Here is a 14,722-nt window from a genome sequence, read left to right as displayed (position 1 = left end):
GTTTGGTATGTATAATAAATATTAAAATAAAAGACATTTTTGAAAAATAATTTTTGAGTAAGGACATGTCTCACCTGTAAACAGGAGAACTTTTGGATTCATATCTTAAAGTGCTTAGTGCAAAATATATCATTATAAAGAACAGTTAGAAATCTCAATTATAGCCACTCACAAGTAATCAAGTAAAAGAAGTGTAAAGGATTAATAATATCACACTAAAGCTGAATGTTTACTACTGAGTTATATTTCCAGGTGTCATTTCTGACAACCAAGAGATAACTTATCAATCACAGGATGAAACAAATCATATGCACTGTATAGATGAATTATTCTGCTTCCCTACCCACATTCTCTTTCTATATTCACCTATTCATCCATCTGTGTGTATATATATGTATGTGTATATATATATAGAGAGAGAGAGAGAATTTAAAATGCACATAAATGACTACCAACAAAATCTCAAATCACAATTATTTTTAGGACACTTTCATTGATCTTTAATCACTATAAAGTTTTCCTCCACTATTATAAAATACAATATTTTCTTTGGTAACATTTAGTTGGTTATTTTTGGGTATTCCTTGGCTAGATAGCCAAGGAATGCTGTTCCTCTTCATTTATTTGGAATAATATTTCAGCATTCTCAAACCCCCAAAACAAGTTCCCAAATCATGTCACTGAGAAGTGCTATTTTCATGTGGTAGGAATAACCTGTATGACCTAATTTTAATAATTTGAAATTTGAAAGAAAATATTTTCATACACCTAAATCTAAGATAAAAGTTAAGATAATCAATGACAAAATGTTGATCTATAGTACTAACACAAATTTGAACTGCATATAGTTGTAGCTTCCGAATTACTATCATGTAGAAGCGTATAACTGTATTGTTAATTTAACATTAGGAAGTTGTCTCCTAGAAATAATGCCTAACTTTTCCATAAGCATTTGACTCAAAATTATATGGAAAGAGTAACATACTAAACTTTAAGTACTAAACTTAAAATTATTTAAGAATACAGGCAACAAAATGAACTGTTATCAGACTTTGGTTTATTGTAAAATTTAACAAAGATTTTTTTTTGGTAATCCCTGGCCCCCTTGCCCTGAAAACAAAATATAATTATTGCTTATTCTTTTCTCCCTACTTTATTTGTGCCACTAAAAATGAAGGGAGAACAATCGTTGTAATAAATAGAGATATAAGAGAGAAAGAACCATCAGACCAGATGAGAAATATAGTAGCAACAGAAATACCATTGAGCAATTTCAAAATAAGCTTCTTTTTAAAAGGTCATATAAAAGAAAGAAATCACACCAAAAAATATAGCAGCAGAGAAGAAGGATAAATACAAGTTAATTGCACACCAATCCCATGCAAATAAAATGGGTGACTAGCCAAAGCAGTAGTATTCAGAATTCAATTTGGGATGTTTGTGCAGTGCCTGTGAGTCCTCTATTACGGAGCTGTCACTGAACTGGTCCAAGTCTGATGGAGTCTGATGGCCTGGAACATCATCTGCCAAAGTGTCCAGATAGCTTCCCACAGAGATCCCATCCAGCCCATCACTGCCGTCATGTAGGCTGTTGTAGCTGCCGTGTAAAGAGGTGCTCTGACTCTCCAATAAACTGCACAGGCTGCCACTGAGACTGCTGCCTCGGCTGGTGATGGTGGCTTTTTCTTCAATCATCCACTTGATGGACTCAATGCTCTCATTGATAACTAGCAACTGACGCATGAGCCTAGCATCTGTGGCTCTGAGATTAACCTGTGGAGAAAGGAAAATAAGAAAAATAAACTAGATTTCTTTTCTTTGACCAAAAGAGCCAACATTCATTCAGCTTCTTACTTTTTTCAGGATTTCCTTTATTAATTAATTAATTAATTTATTTTGACGGGAGGGCCCACAACAGGCAGGGCTCCTTAGGACTTACTCCTGGATCTGTACTCAGGGGTAACTCTTGGGGTGTCTGAGGATTGTATTTAGTGCTGGAGATTGAACTAGGGTCCCATTCCCTTTATTAGCTCTCCAACCTATTCTGTCAATTTAATAAGAAGGACCTCCTCCCGCACCCTTTCCCCATCCCAGTGTTGCTCAACTTGGTGGCATGTGCATGAGGTTTTGGTCTCTCAGGTTTCCACCAGGTGGTGTTGGGTCAGAAGGTGGTAGATCAAATTCAGGGTCACACATATACTAGACATGTCCACCTGAGCTATCTCCTTGGCCATCCAAAATTATAAATTCATATAACAAAATAGGAACTGATTTGATCTGAATATATTTTTGAAAACTGATGATAATGGGAGGAGTTGTAATTCAAGAACCCAATTCCTCCCAACTGTATTGGACTCAATAAAAGACAATTTCCACTGTATCCCTGATCCTCACCAAGCTGTCTAAAAGCATAATATTGTATGTTAAGTGCAATAGTAAGACTGCTACTTGCTCTGGACAGATTAATAGTTTATCTATCTATGTTTATTGGGAATATGTATATGACTTGTGAGCACTAGGGAGAATAAGGTAGAAATCAAGACCTCAACATCACTATGATCGCCATAAGCCCAATTTATTGTGAATATGCCAGGACATCTTTACAAAATCTCAATATTCATTAAAGCAAGAATGAACCATAGTTGTTATTTTAATCTCAATTTAACAGATAAATTGAAATCTAGAGAAAAGAGACAGAATTATAGAAAAGACATCCATCCTTTTTCATTACTTAAAAATACATAGTATACAATAATGTTTTTACTTTTAAGAAGAACTAAATTGTTTTAATATTCTGTGAAAATAAAATAATGACAACACTGCTAGGCTGACAACTCTAAAAGATAAAACATATTTTCTGTAGATCCAATTTTTTTCTTCAGTTAGATCTGGAACATACCAAATCAAATTTGAGATAGGAGATTCTAGAAGATTCTAGAATTTTCCTTATGACTTTTACAAATGTCCTGATCTAAGGTGTTGTATCTTTAAGGTTAAAAGCTGATTTTAATTAGTGGGTTTCTAGAGTTCTCGGAGAGATTTACTCCTGCATGACTCAATCCATAATAGAGAAAGGAACCTATTGTCTTTAAGTGCATGCAATCCTATAATTAAAATATTTCCTGGTTAGGAATTAATCCATAACCAAAAGTGAACTTTGGATTGTGTGAATGTAATAAATAAACATTAGGAAAGATGAAATTTATACCAATGGCTCCATATGTTTAAGAGTATATCTTTATTATATAAAGATAATATGTAATACTTACTTTGATTAGCATATTAACAAAAGTTACTCATATATCTTGGCTTCTTTATCTTCTTTGAGAAAAACCAACAAAAATAAATGACAAAGATAGCTATATTTATGAATAGCAGGATGTGAACTTAGCAAATCTTTGGATGTTTTCTTATGTGTTCTGTTGTCTCAATGACCCCAAAATGAAGTGTGTTGAGGGAGAGGTTTTCTGTCAGTCTTTATGTTGAAATTCATCCCCACATCCCATGAGCCATCACGAGACTGTTCAAGTTACTAGTGATAGGACAAATATTTACAAAAGAATAAAAATTTGTGGAGCTTAAAAAATCAATATGAGCCAAAGGTTTCTCAAAATTCTTTAGTTAGGTATGTGTAGCTGATAAAATTCTGCTGTACCCATCAGAGGGCTGACGTAATATAAATGTGACCATTTCCCAATTATTCCCCAAATAAACTACAGCTGCATTTTGTTCACGTCCTCGCCTTGTTCCTTGAAAGGGTTCTTGTCCATGACTAGTGCTGGGTGTGTTCCATTAATCCCCTCACTTGAAATAACTTTACACTTCCTCTCCAAATACTGCCCATTCTTGAAGTCCTTTTTCTTCCATCAAGTTCTGCCTTAATAATTCCAGCCTCCTCTGCCGACCCACTTAACCTCTACAGTCCTTTTGAATTTGTCCATCCCAATATAGTTCAATTTTGTAGGTATTATACTGCTACCTACTGTTGTGTCTTTTAGTTGGTCCTCTATCAAGTTTTATGTGCCTTCAAGAAAGAAACCGTAGCTTATATTTATTTCATATCTTTAAATCTCTCCTAACAATTGACTCTTTTTTTAAAAAGAAATAGTAATAATTTAGCATGTGTGGAAGTTCAGCTCTTAAAAATGGTAAGCCCATGATCCCAACATTTTTGGACATTGCTCCAGAGTCAGCAATTTTTCTCTGCGTTACACAATGGTTGCATTAAATATTTTAGTTTTAGTTTTATTGGGTAAAATAGATAAGAAGGTTGTAGTTTATGAAGTAACAAAACTTCCTTTAACTATGCAATGATTTGTTTAAATAATTTTTTTTTAAAAAATCATTTTCTCCTGAAAGCAAACATTTATAGGTCATTGAACTATTGCTGTGGAAAAAAAATGATGAAAGCATGTCAGTTAGGAAGTGTTGATCTGAGCTAATAGTTACAGAATTAACTATGTCTAACTGTGTGTCCTCCTGGTGAGAGAGTAAACAGTTTCCCACTGTGGGAGCTCTGAGACAGACAGTTCACACAGCTGCCCTCCATGACTTGGAGTTCATAGAGCTCTGAGCTGTTGTACACTGTTTTTTTTTCCTAGAACTGAGGTATGGTTACCCAGCTACTGATGACCTTGAAGTATGAGCAATCACCACAAAGCTGAATCACAATATTGTTCTTTTTTCAGAAGCTGCTCTGACTTTCCTTACGGTTATTCGGGCCGGTTCTTCTAAAACTGGGCCATCGATGGAGCACAGCCTTGCCCCATCCAAGAAACCCTGACCTTCTTTCAGATGAGATTCTGTCCGGCCCAGCTGCCCTCGTACTCAGGGGACACTGAGAATTTAAGAAATATTTCTCATTTCCTAAGTTTAAGGTGTATTTCTTTAGAGAACCCTTTCTGACCCATTGTATCTAATCTCCATATCTAGTTTTATGCGACATTCAAGTGGGGATTCCATTCCCTTCATAATGTGGATACCTAGCTTAAATCAGTCACGTATTGTTTATTTATAATATTATGCTTATTCTATGAGCGTGTCAGCACCAGAATTTAGAGGACTAAGTCTATCCATTCACTGCTCTCTACCGAAGACTTGAAAGAGTGTGGGCAATCACTCAACTAGTATTTGTTCAAGTACTGCATCACTGCTTCGGAGTGGACCTTTATCAGAAATGATTTTCCTTTGGCTTTTGCTGTACATCAGTGATATGTGACTTGAGCGGAAAGAAATAGGTAGCTCCAGAAAATAACATTTCAGTATTAAAGCATTCCAAGTATGCAGTCCAACTTATTTTTTTCTTAAGGGTGATTTTTGAGTTGATGGGAACCAAACCCAGGGTTTCACACATGCAAGTTAAATGCTCGACCAATGAGTCATATCCCCTATCCATAATGTTATTTTTATTTATTCCCAGAATTCAGATGCTGACTAACTGGCGCAAGATTAGTCCTAGTTTAAATGTAGATTACAAAATAGTAGGTCTGAAGGACATGGATTCAGAGGTGTGAATCACACTCTAAACATTCTGTTTGTTCTGAGGTGATAACTGGTGATGGTGATATGAGCACAGCGCAGGTGTTCTGTAAATACTTGTTGAAATTAGTTAACGAAGAGATAAACAAATAGGACATTGCCTCCCTCAAAATATTTGCATTTATTTATCCAGGAAAGCAATACCCTTTTCCTTTTACTCTCTATTCCTCCTACTCTTAGAATAATTCTTAGAATTATTGCAACGGGGTTTATTTTCATTCTTAGTCTCTCTTGGTTCAAAATTGTAGCATAACAGGTTTTTTTTACACTAGGGTGAATGAATGCTGAAGTTTCATGTCAGTTTTGGACAAATGATAAACTAATGAGTGATTTTAAGAGACTAGTATCCTTAATAACAAACTTTTCCAGATCTGTTTTTTCTGCTACACTGTCATTCAAATAGTGACAGTATATAAAAGTGACAGTATATGAATTGAAAAAGTAGAACCCAATCAAAAGACAAGTCAAAATTTTCAATTTTGAGTTTCTAAATGAGAGTATCTTTGGTGGTGTGAGGTTATCTCAGAAATATATGACAGAATTGGGGACTATCTATGCCACTATTTAAGTGACTGTCAGACTAAGTGGCTTGACGTAATAGTTATTAAGCTTTCATGCACATGAAGAAAAATTATGGGTTTTATTTTGAGCTCTAGAAAGTCACAGGATATGGCAAAACAGTACATAAACAATAATTTCTGCCAAACAGTGAAAATTTAGTTCAATGAAGAGGAGTCACTTTGTCACTTTTATCTGCTCCTCATCAAACAGATTTTATTTAAAAAGATTCCTTAGACCAGATCATCTCAGGATTTCCTTTTCTCCCTTCTAAAACTGATTCTGATTCTTTGTTATTCTCGTAGTCATTTGGTTACTAAATTATTCTACTCTGAGAAATGTGTCCAGGTTATAGAGTAGATAAAGAACCGCCCATTTTCCTGCTCAAAATAGCTTTAGTATTAAAATAAAAGTAAGTAAAGTAAAGGCCCTCCCGTTGATCATCGATTTGCTCGAGCGGGCCCAGTAACGTCTCCATTGGAGACTTTGTTGTTACTGTGTCTGGCATATCGAATACTCTCGGTAGCTTGCCGGGCTCTCCGAGAGGGGCGGAGGAATCGAACTCGGGTTGGCCATGTTGGCTGCATACAAGGCAGACGCCATACTAGCTAATAATTTTTAACTAACAAAAACTCAGGGTTAAAGTCAAAATGTGGAATTTGATGACCTTATCAGAAGTCATATGGTAAAGTTATTTTGGGTCTAGGCATTTAGGCTCAAATAATATTATGTGATCATAAGTGTATTCTGCTCCAAGATAAACATATAAAATCTTCAAAGTCAATATATTAATTGAAATGTACCCATGAGCTGTTGAATGCATCTCTGAAATAGGGGGATTTTCCACTCTCTCTTACCACACTGCAGGGTGGAACACCAATATACACGCATTTACCTCATGAAGTTCTTCCTAACTATGTTTATCCTTTTATTTATGAGAACTGGCTAATCTGATAACAGCTGGTTATCTCCTAGCTCTGCATTCCTGTTGAAAAACCAACAATATCATGACCTAAATTCCAAATGTCCAACAAGATGAAATACAAATTAGAAGGGACAAAGGCTACTCTGTAATCACAGAAATGAGAAAGGAAAAGAGATAAGATCTAACTTTTAATGTGATGCCTTCATGTAGTTTCTAATTAAGAGAAAATGACCACATATTTTTTTCTAATTTGTAACTGGTGAAAGGCTTTTGTTAAAAATCACATATGTATTTCCATGTATACAAAAAATAAATTTCAGAGTTATCTGTTATACGAAAGACATTCTTGCTCAGGTGCCTGGAGTATTGTTTTCCTGGTAGTTTACACCAATTAATCTCTTTGCATATGCTCCTAATTTCTAAATTTTTCCCTTCTCAAAACTCAGCATATTGTCAATTTGATGACCACAAAAGATTTTCTACCTACCCATTCTCAAATGTCTTGGCAATTTTATTAATAGTTATATTTACAAAGTCAAAGATCAAACTTTTCTCTAAGGATCTATACAAATATTATTGTCTCTTCAGTCTGAGAAGATGGTTTACCACATTAGCACTCACTGCATTCCATAGGGTGTTTGCCTTGCATGTGACTGGCCCGGCTGACCCGGGTTCAATTCTTCCACCCCTCTCGGAGAGCCCAGTAAGCTACTGAGAGTATCTTGTCCACGCGGTAAAGCCTGGCAAGCTAACCGTGAGATATTCAATATGCCAAACACAGTCACAAGTCTCACGATGGAGACATAACTGGGCCTGCTCGAGCACATCAGTGAACAAAGGGAGGACAGTGTTACAGTACTATTCTGCCAATGCTTTATTTCTTCTGCTTTTTTCAACCAGTTCAAATTTACAAAAAAATTTGTTTCTAATTGGGCAATTGAGAATCCCATTTTTATATCAGTCAGCTATGTTTTTCTTCATTGATGTTGTTTATCTGTGGAACTGAATAATAACTAAACTCATTTGTTATTTTCCCAAAACTTTATAGAAGAGTAATTCCCCCAAAGTCTCATCAGGGGAATTGGTTGATTGATGTAGTTCTGATAAATTGAAAAGTTGCATCTGGCTTATGTGAAAGGGTCACAAGTGATTTCTCTAAATTTAAACATTAATTCCTACCACTGGGCCTGTTCCTAATATCTGTATAGTTTTTCTGGTGAGATGTCTTATTTTCAAATGAGATAGGGAGCTTTTCATTCTTATAGTCCATAAGGCCTACATAATAGTTGTTTGTGATTCCTTCTCCATATTTGGGTACAGTGAAAATTGCTTCTTTGACACTTTATTATTTGTTATTTTCAAAAAATTATTAAAACAGCATTAGTTTACAAGCATTTACAAACATTGTATATTCTAGGTGTACATGTTTCCATATCATACTCAGTTCTAGAGTGCCAGTATCCCTTCATTTTTTCATAGACATCTCATCTGCCTTCCTTCCTCACCCAAATCCATATATGTGAGCCTAGTTCGGTTGTTGCAAAGTAAATTTTGACAAATGCAAGAGGGAAAAATAACCCGAGAAGAGCTATTCTGGAATGATTTGAACAAAATCATGGACTCCCCATATTTGTTGCAGAGAAACTCACACAATAAGCTCACACAGATCAAAGTGTTTCCAGTAATTTATAGCAAGTGTTCATTTTGCATGTGCATTTTTTAGTGTAGAACTTAAAACAGCATTTGTCTATAGAAGATAGGACGTGGAATGCGTAGCTCTGTAATCTATATGGCTATGCTTAGACTGGGAGGAAAGGAGTCTGCAGGGTGGTATTATGTAAAGGCTTAACAACAGGCTCCTGAGGAAAGCAGAGCCACACACATGTAGCAGACACTGCCGATTTAAAACTCATCTTTTAAATCACACTGCAAAAATGATATTGAAAAGTAATATAATATTTATTGTCAATTCCATGTAACTAACACAGAGAATGCTTGAGTTTTTATTTTATTTTATTTTTTTTTACTATAGCTCTTGTATGCATGGCAAACTTTTGGTAACTCAACCATAATTAACAGTGGGATTTGTTTTCAATCTATGAATTTTTTTCTGAATAACTTTTAGTAAAATTTTATATACAATCGACTATTAAACCATTTTTTAGCCAAATAAAGATTGTATTCATGACTTTAATCTGTTTCCCATCAACCTTAGTTGCATGGAGACTTGTCATGTTTGTGAATAGCATTTCTGAATTAGTAGTTTTTGAGTACACAAAGAATATTCCCCATGTTTGTACTATTGATAATATAGTTAAGTAGGTTTCTAATACCTTTTTAAATTTAATCTGAGTATTAGCATTTTTTTCCAAGGTTGTGTTATAATTTATGAGCTGTAACTCTTCCAAGTATGGCCAGTTTCAAAGTACCAATGTAATGGTATTTTGCAAATAGTACTTAACAAAACAGAGTTGCTAAGATAAACTGAAAAGTGCAGAATCATATAAGGTTTTCACACTATAGCTATAATTTTTAAATAATTTCAAGAAGATAATTAAGGTAAAGTGTACAAATCACAACAACGTGATGACAATTAAGAATCTACTGAATTAATTTTATAAATTATTGCTTTTATATAAATTAATTACTTAAGTTTTAATAGTTGCTGTGCATAAAATTCATAGAAATTTAACAGTTTACATACCTTAATCGTGGTGGTTCTAACTTATCACTGAAGATACAAAGCTAGGATTTACCTAATTATTCTATTTTGTAATGGATTAGAGAATTTTATATCTCCTCTCCACTTAGAGTTTTTATTTTTCCTATGTAAGTTTTAAAGCATAATGTAATTTTATCTTTTCTACCAAGTTGAAGGAAATTTAAACTCCTTATTCCAAAATCATAGTGCTTTTTATAGAAAGATTTCAAACTCTGAATAGAGATTATTTCATTGACACATGAAATGTATTTGAAATGGAATAATTGAGACATCTAAGACTCAATAAAGCACTTTTATCTTATAATTTTTAATAGATACATTTCTAAATTATGCTGCATACTTTGCTATCCTGGTAAACAGAACCAATTAAAACCAAGCAGAATCACAGAGTAAAGGATCACTGTTGTAGACAGAGCATTTATAAAACAGAATTATTTAGCAGAATACTTAAGGTTTGTTGAGGAAATAGGTCAGTGGTTCTTTTAGTCACATGGTTCCAGGCATCCTTCACCATATAGATACTTAATCGCTTTTAGTAATTTCTAGATGCTTATCATACTAGATCTATTTATCATAATCTTGAAGCCACCTTCTCTTCCTTAGTCTCTCATTTCTATTTCGCATCTGATAACTGCAGCCTATTGGCACTTAACTAAACTTGATTTTTTTATGATTTTTTTTTCTTTTTTGAGTAGGGAATCACTGAATTGAAAAGAGCTGATCACAGCACTTCTTAGAAAGTCATACCTGGTAATATGAAAAACAATTAAGTAAGGTAGCTGTTTCTGGGACAGAATAAAATCTATGAATCTTCTCCTGAAACAATGTTCCTCAACTATTTTTTTTCTTTTTGGGTCATAGGGTTACTCCTGGCTCTACACTCAGTAATTACTACTGGTGGTGCTCAGGGGACCATATGGTAAGGTAAAGGTAAAGGCCCTCCCGTTGATCGTCAATTTGCTCGAGCGGGCCCAGTAACGTCTCCATTGGAGACTTTGTTGTTACTGTGTCTGGCATCTCGAATACTCTCGGTAGCTTGCCGGGCTCTCCGAGAGGGGTGGAGGAATCGAACTCGGGTCGGCCATATTGGCGAACGCCCTACCCACTGTGCTGGGACTCAAACCTGGGTCGGCTGTGTGCAAGGCAAATGCCCTGCCCACTGTGCTATGGCTCCGTCCCAGTGTTCAATTTTTACAGTTTGCTTCAGAAATCTTGCTCAAACTCAGTTACAGTTCACTAGTTCCTTCATTTTAAGAAGACCCCAAATGACTCCAAATAAAGGTGAGCAGCCTCTAAAATACATGCTGTAACTCCCTCTCTCCTGTCCTCTAACTCCTTGTGAAGTTCTTTGCCTTTGAGTGCGGACTGCCTTTTCTAAGGAAGGGGATATGGCAAAAATAATGGAATATGGGTCAGAGTGACAGTACAGTGTGTAGGGCTCTTGTCTTTCAAGTGGCCTAGCCATGTTTGATCCTTAGCACCCCATATGGTACCAACAAGCTAGCCAGGAGTGATCTCTGAGCCCAGAGTCAGGGGCAAGCCATGAGCATAGATGGGTGTGGCCCAAAAACAAAAAAGAAAAACATAATGATGGAATATGACTTCTGAGAAAAAGGTAACAAAAATACCCTGAGTTTCTATCTTGGAAATCCTCTAGCTCTGTGAGGAACCATCTGACAGCTGGGAACTGTGAGAGACAAATGATAAGGACACAATAGCTAGAAAGAAGCTGGCCTACCAACTGTGGCTGGTTACTGAGATGGGTGAGCCTGGGGCAAATTTCCCTGAATAAAGCATTCTCAGCTGACTTGTTTATTACCAACTGATCCTAGACCAAAGCACCGATCATCCAATCATCCATCCATCCGTGTTCAGACATCAAAAACTGTGAGATAGCACATGTTTACTGTTGACCACTATTTTTTGCATAATTATGCCCCATCAATAACCAATGCACCTGTGCTGCTGATAGAGAAAGCACACTTTGAATAGCAAAGATCCAGAGGAAATAATCTACTTCTGAATAATTTAGGCTATGGATACTGTACCATTGTGTCTAAGGAATGCTATTCTAGTGATACATTAGTTTCTTGTTTGAAAAAAGTTAAAAAAATAGAGTAAATTGTTAAATGGTTGTTAATGGCAATGGAAATGTTTAAGGAAACTCAAGGTCTCTGGTAAGGGGGATTGCTATGTCTCCCATATGATAACCTTCCTTAATGTAGGTTATTGGTAGTTGAAGTGAGTGATAAAGCATAGATGATATTGATAATAAAGTTGGGATTATTACTCTGGGGGAAATGATAATATCTCAGGCATTTAATGACACAGATGTTGATTTCAATGGCAGTCACTAAAAAATAATAGTCCCTATAATTTGTGGGCTGTAAAAGGTATTTTATGATAAGATAATAAACCAAACATAGATAATAACACTCAGATATAAGTTTAGGACTTAGAAGTCACTGATAGATTAATTATGTTGACACAATTGACTTTTAAACAAATTTACAAAATTATAATCTTGTCTCTTAGAATTCTTCACTTAATTAGAACAATTTACTTTGGTCTCAAAAGGACAAAGGAAGGAAGAAGTTAGGGTAGGCACAGAAATTAAATATATGAGTTTTAGGGAATGGTTTAGTGACTAAAAGCAACTTCCAAGGACTGAAGAGACAGTAAAGAGATTGAGGTGTGTGCTTTTTGTCCATGCCGACCCCAGTTCAATTCCTGGCATCACATATAGTCCTTTGAGCATGGAGTCAAAAGTAAGCCCTGAGAACAGCCAGGTGTGACTCAAAAAATAAAGGAAGAAAGGATGGATGGAAAGAAGGAAGGGAGGGAGGGAGGAAGGGAGGGAGGGAGAGAGGGAGGGAGGGAGGAAGGAAGGAAGGAAGGAAGGAAGGAAGGAAGGAAGGAAGGAAGGAAGGAAGGGAGAGAGAATGGAGGGTGGAAGGTAGAATGGGAGAAAGGATGGAGTAAAGAAAGCACAGGCATACAGTTATGAATTTGATGTCCAGTCCCCTATATGTGCCTTAAGTATGTCCTTGATACTCTGCTCCTGGGACTCTCTGTGCTAGGAGTGTGTGATTTCCTGTATATAATCAAGTGTCTGTGAGCACCTAAAGAGTGTAAGCCCTTACAAGGACTGCAACTAAAGGATTGTGAGCCACAAACCCAGTCGAGCAAATCCCAGTACACACAGGTATAAGCACCACAGTGACTCCTGGAGAATACTATGAATAGAATGTGCAGAAATGACACAAATAACTGAGTAATATCCCTGGGGAGCACTGTAGCTGCTTGTGTAAACACCCTGAAGGCAGATGTGCTACTCTTGATGAGCAACACAACTAAGGATATGGATACCACAGTCAGATGTATGTGAATCCTACTCACTGCAACAGCAGCAGCAAAAGGAAGGGATACTTGCTTGTATTTCGAGTGTTTATTTTTTTCATATATTAAACCATATTTTTTGTTAAAAAGAAAGGATATTTGAGTTTGATCACTAGCACCCGAGAGCCCTCGTTAGTGATGAAATAATCTCTGAGCACTGCACTGGGAATAGCTCCCTGAGCACTACCTCAAGACAAATAAATAAAGAAAAAGAAAAAGAAAATAAATGGTCCTTTGCAAAGAAAACATAGATAAAGCAATAGAATTTTGTTACAATCATCAATTTTTGTCCAATGTTGATAATTTGTCAATATTTGGAAAAGTTTCACTTTATTATGGTCAAATACATTTTTCTTCTTTTTCATATGATGCCTAAATAATGACTAATCTCATTTGGAAACTGTGGGTGGAGATTTCCAAATGACACCCATTCAAACAGTGATCTCATATCCTAAAAAGTGCCAAGAGAAACACCTGTCATATTCCAACATTCCGTGACAATACTTTTTTGTCCAATGTCCTGTCTTGTTAAAAATAAAAAACAGATTTGGGACTGTTAATAAAAATTCTAGCAATTTATTAAGTGCTTCCTATGAATTATGCCTTAAATGAATATAAGCATACCTATATTCACTTGTACCTAAGTGAATATAGCATATTTGTGTACACAGGCATACCCTCTTTTATTGTGTTGTTGTTTCATTGTGCTTTGCAGATAGTACATTTTCCCCTCAAATCTAAAGTTGATTGCAAAGATACGTGCTGAAATTTCAGATGGTGCTTTGTAATTTTTTATAATAAAGTATCTGGGTGGGGCCCTCTCCTGGGATGCTGGGCTGGTGATGAAAGGCTTATGGTTTACTGCTCCAGCCTGCTGATGTAGTGCTTGCTCAGAAGCCACCAGTCATATCCAGCACATCTAGGGGCCTTGCAGTGTCTTCCAGGTGGTATGATCTTAGAGATCTAGCTCTTATCCTTGATCATCCAAGGCAGCAATTTACCCTCTTGAGTGCTCTCCCTTGCTCATAAAGGATTTTGAAATTTCCTTTCTTCCTTTTCTTTCCTTTAATTCCTTCCTCTCTCCTTCCCTCTCTCCATCCTGTCCCCCTTCCTCTGTTTCCCTGCCTTTTACTCCTTCCCTCCACTTCTCTCCCTCCCCTTCCCTTCCTCCCTCTCTCTTTCCCTTTTATTCCTCCCCTCTCTTTTCTTCCTTCTCCATCCCTCCCTTTCCTTCCTTCTTCCCTCTCGTCCTTCCTTCTTTCCTTCTTTTTCTCCCTCCCTCCTTCCTCACTCACCCTTCCCCCTCTTCTTTCCTGCCTGTCTCCCTCACTTCCATCCCTCCCTTCCTTCTTTCCCTTCCTCCCTCCTTCCTCTTCCCTTTCTCTCTTTCTCCTTCCCTGCTCTTCTATCTCTCCCCCACTTCTTTTCTTTCTTTTCTCCCCACATTTTTGATTTTGGGCCACACCAGGAAGAGCTCAGGACTTACTCCTGGTTCTTTGCTCAGAGATCACTTCTGGCACTGTTCAGGGTGCCAGGGACCGAACTTGGGTTAACTGCATGGAAACAAGCATCCAAACCTC

At 36.4% G+C, this 14,722-nt stretch overlaps 1 protein-coding gene across 1 annotated transcript in view; it reads right to left on the bottom strand.

Moving 5' to 3' along the window:
* Nucleotides 1–1,040: 1,040 nt before the first annotated feature.
* The window catches only part of LURAP1L (leucine rich adaptor protein 1 like), a 49,119-nt gene continuing 35,437 nt past the window's right edge, over nucleotides 1,041–14,722 (bottom strand). Inside the window, exon 2 of the mRNA XM_056117225.1 lies at nucleotides 1,041–1,773. Within this exon, the coding sequence (XP_055973200.1) occupies nucleotides 1,399–1,773 (375 nt within the window). The 3' untranslated portion in view covers nucleotides 1,041–1,398. The remainder of the gene's footprint in view (nucleotides 1,774–14,722) is intronic.

Source organism: Sorex fumeus, unplaced genomic scaffold, assembly GCF_029834395.1.
Source record: "Sorex fumeus unplaced genomic scaffold, SorFum_2.1 ptg000034l, whole genome shotgun sequence".
In the NCBI taxonomy this organism is placed as follows: Eukaryota; Metazoa; Chordata; class Mammalia; order Eulipotyphla; family Soricidae; genus Sorex; species Sorex fumeus.
This window is presented reverse-complemented; position numbering and strand designations above follow the sequence as displayed.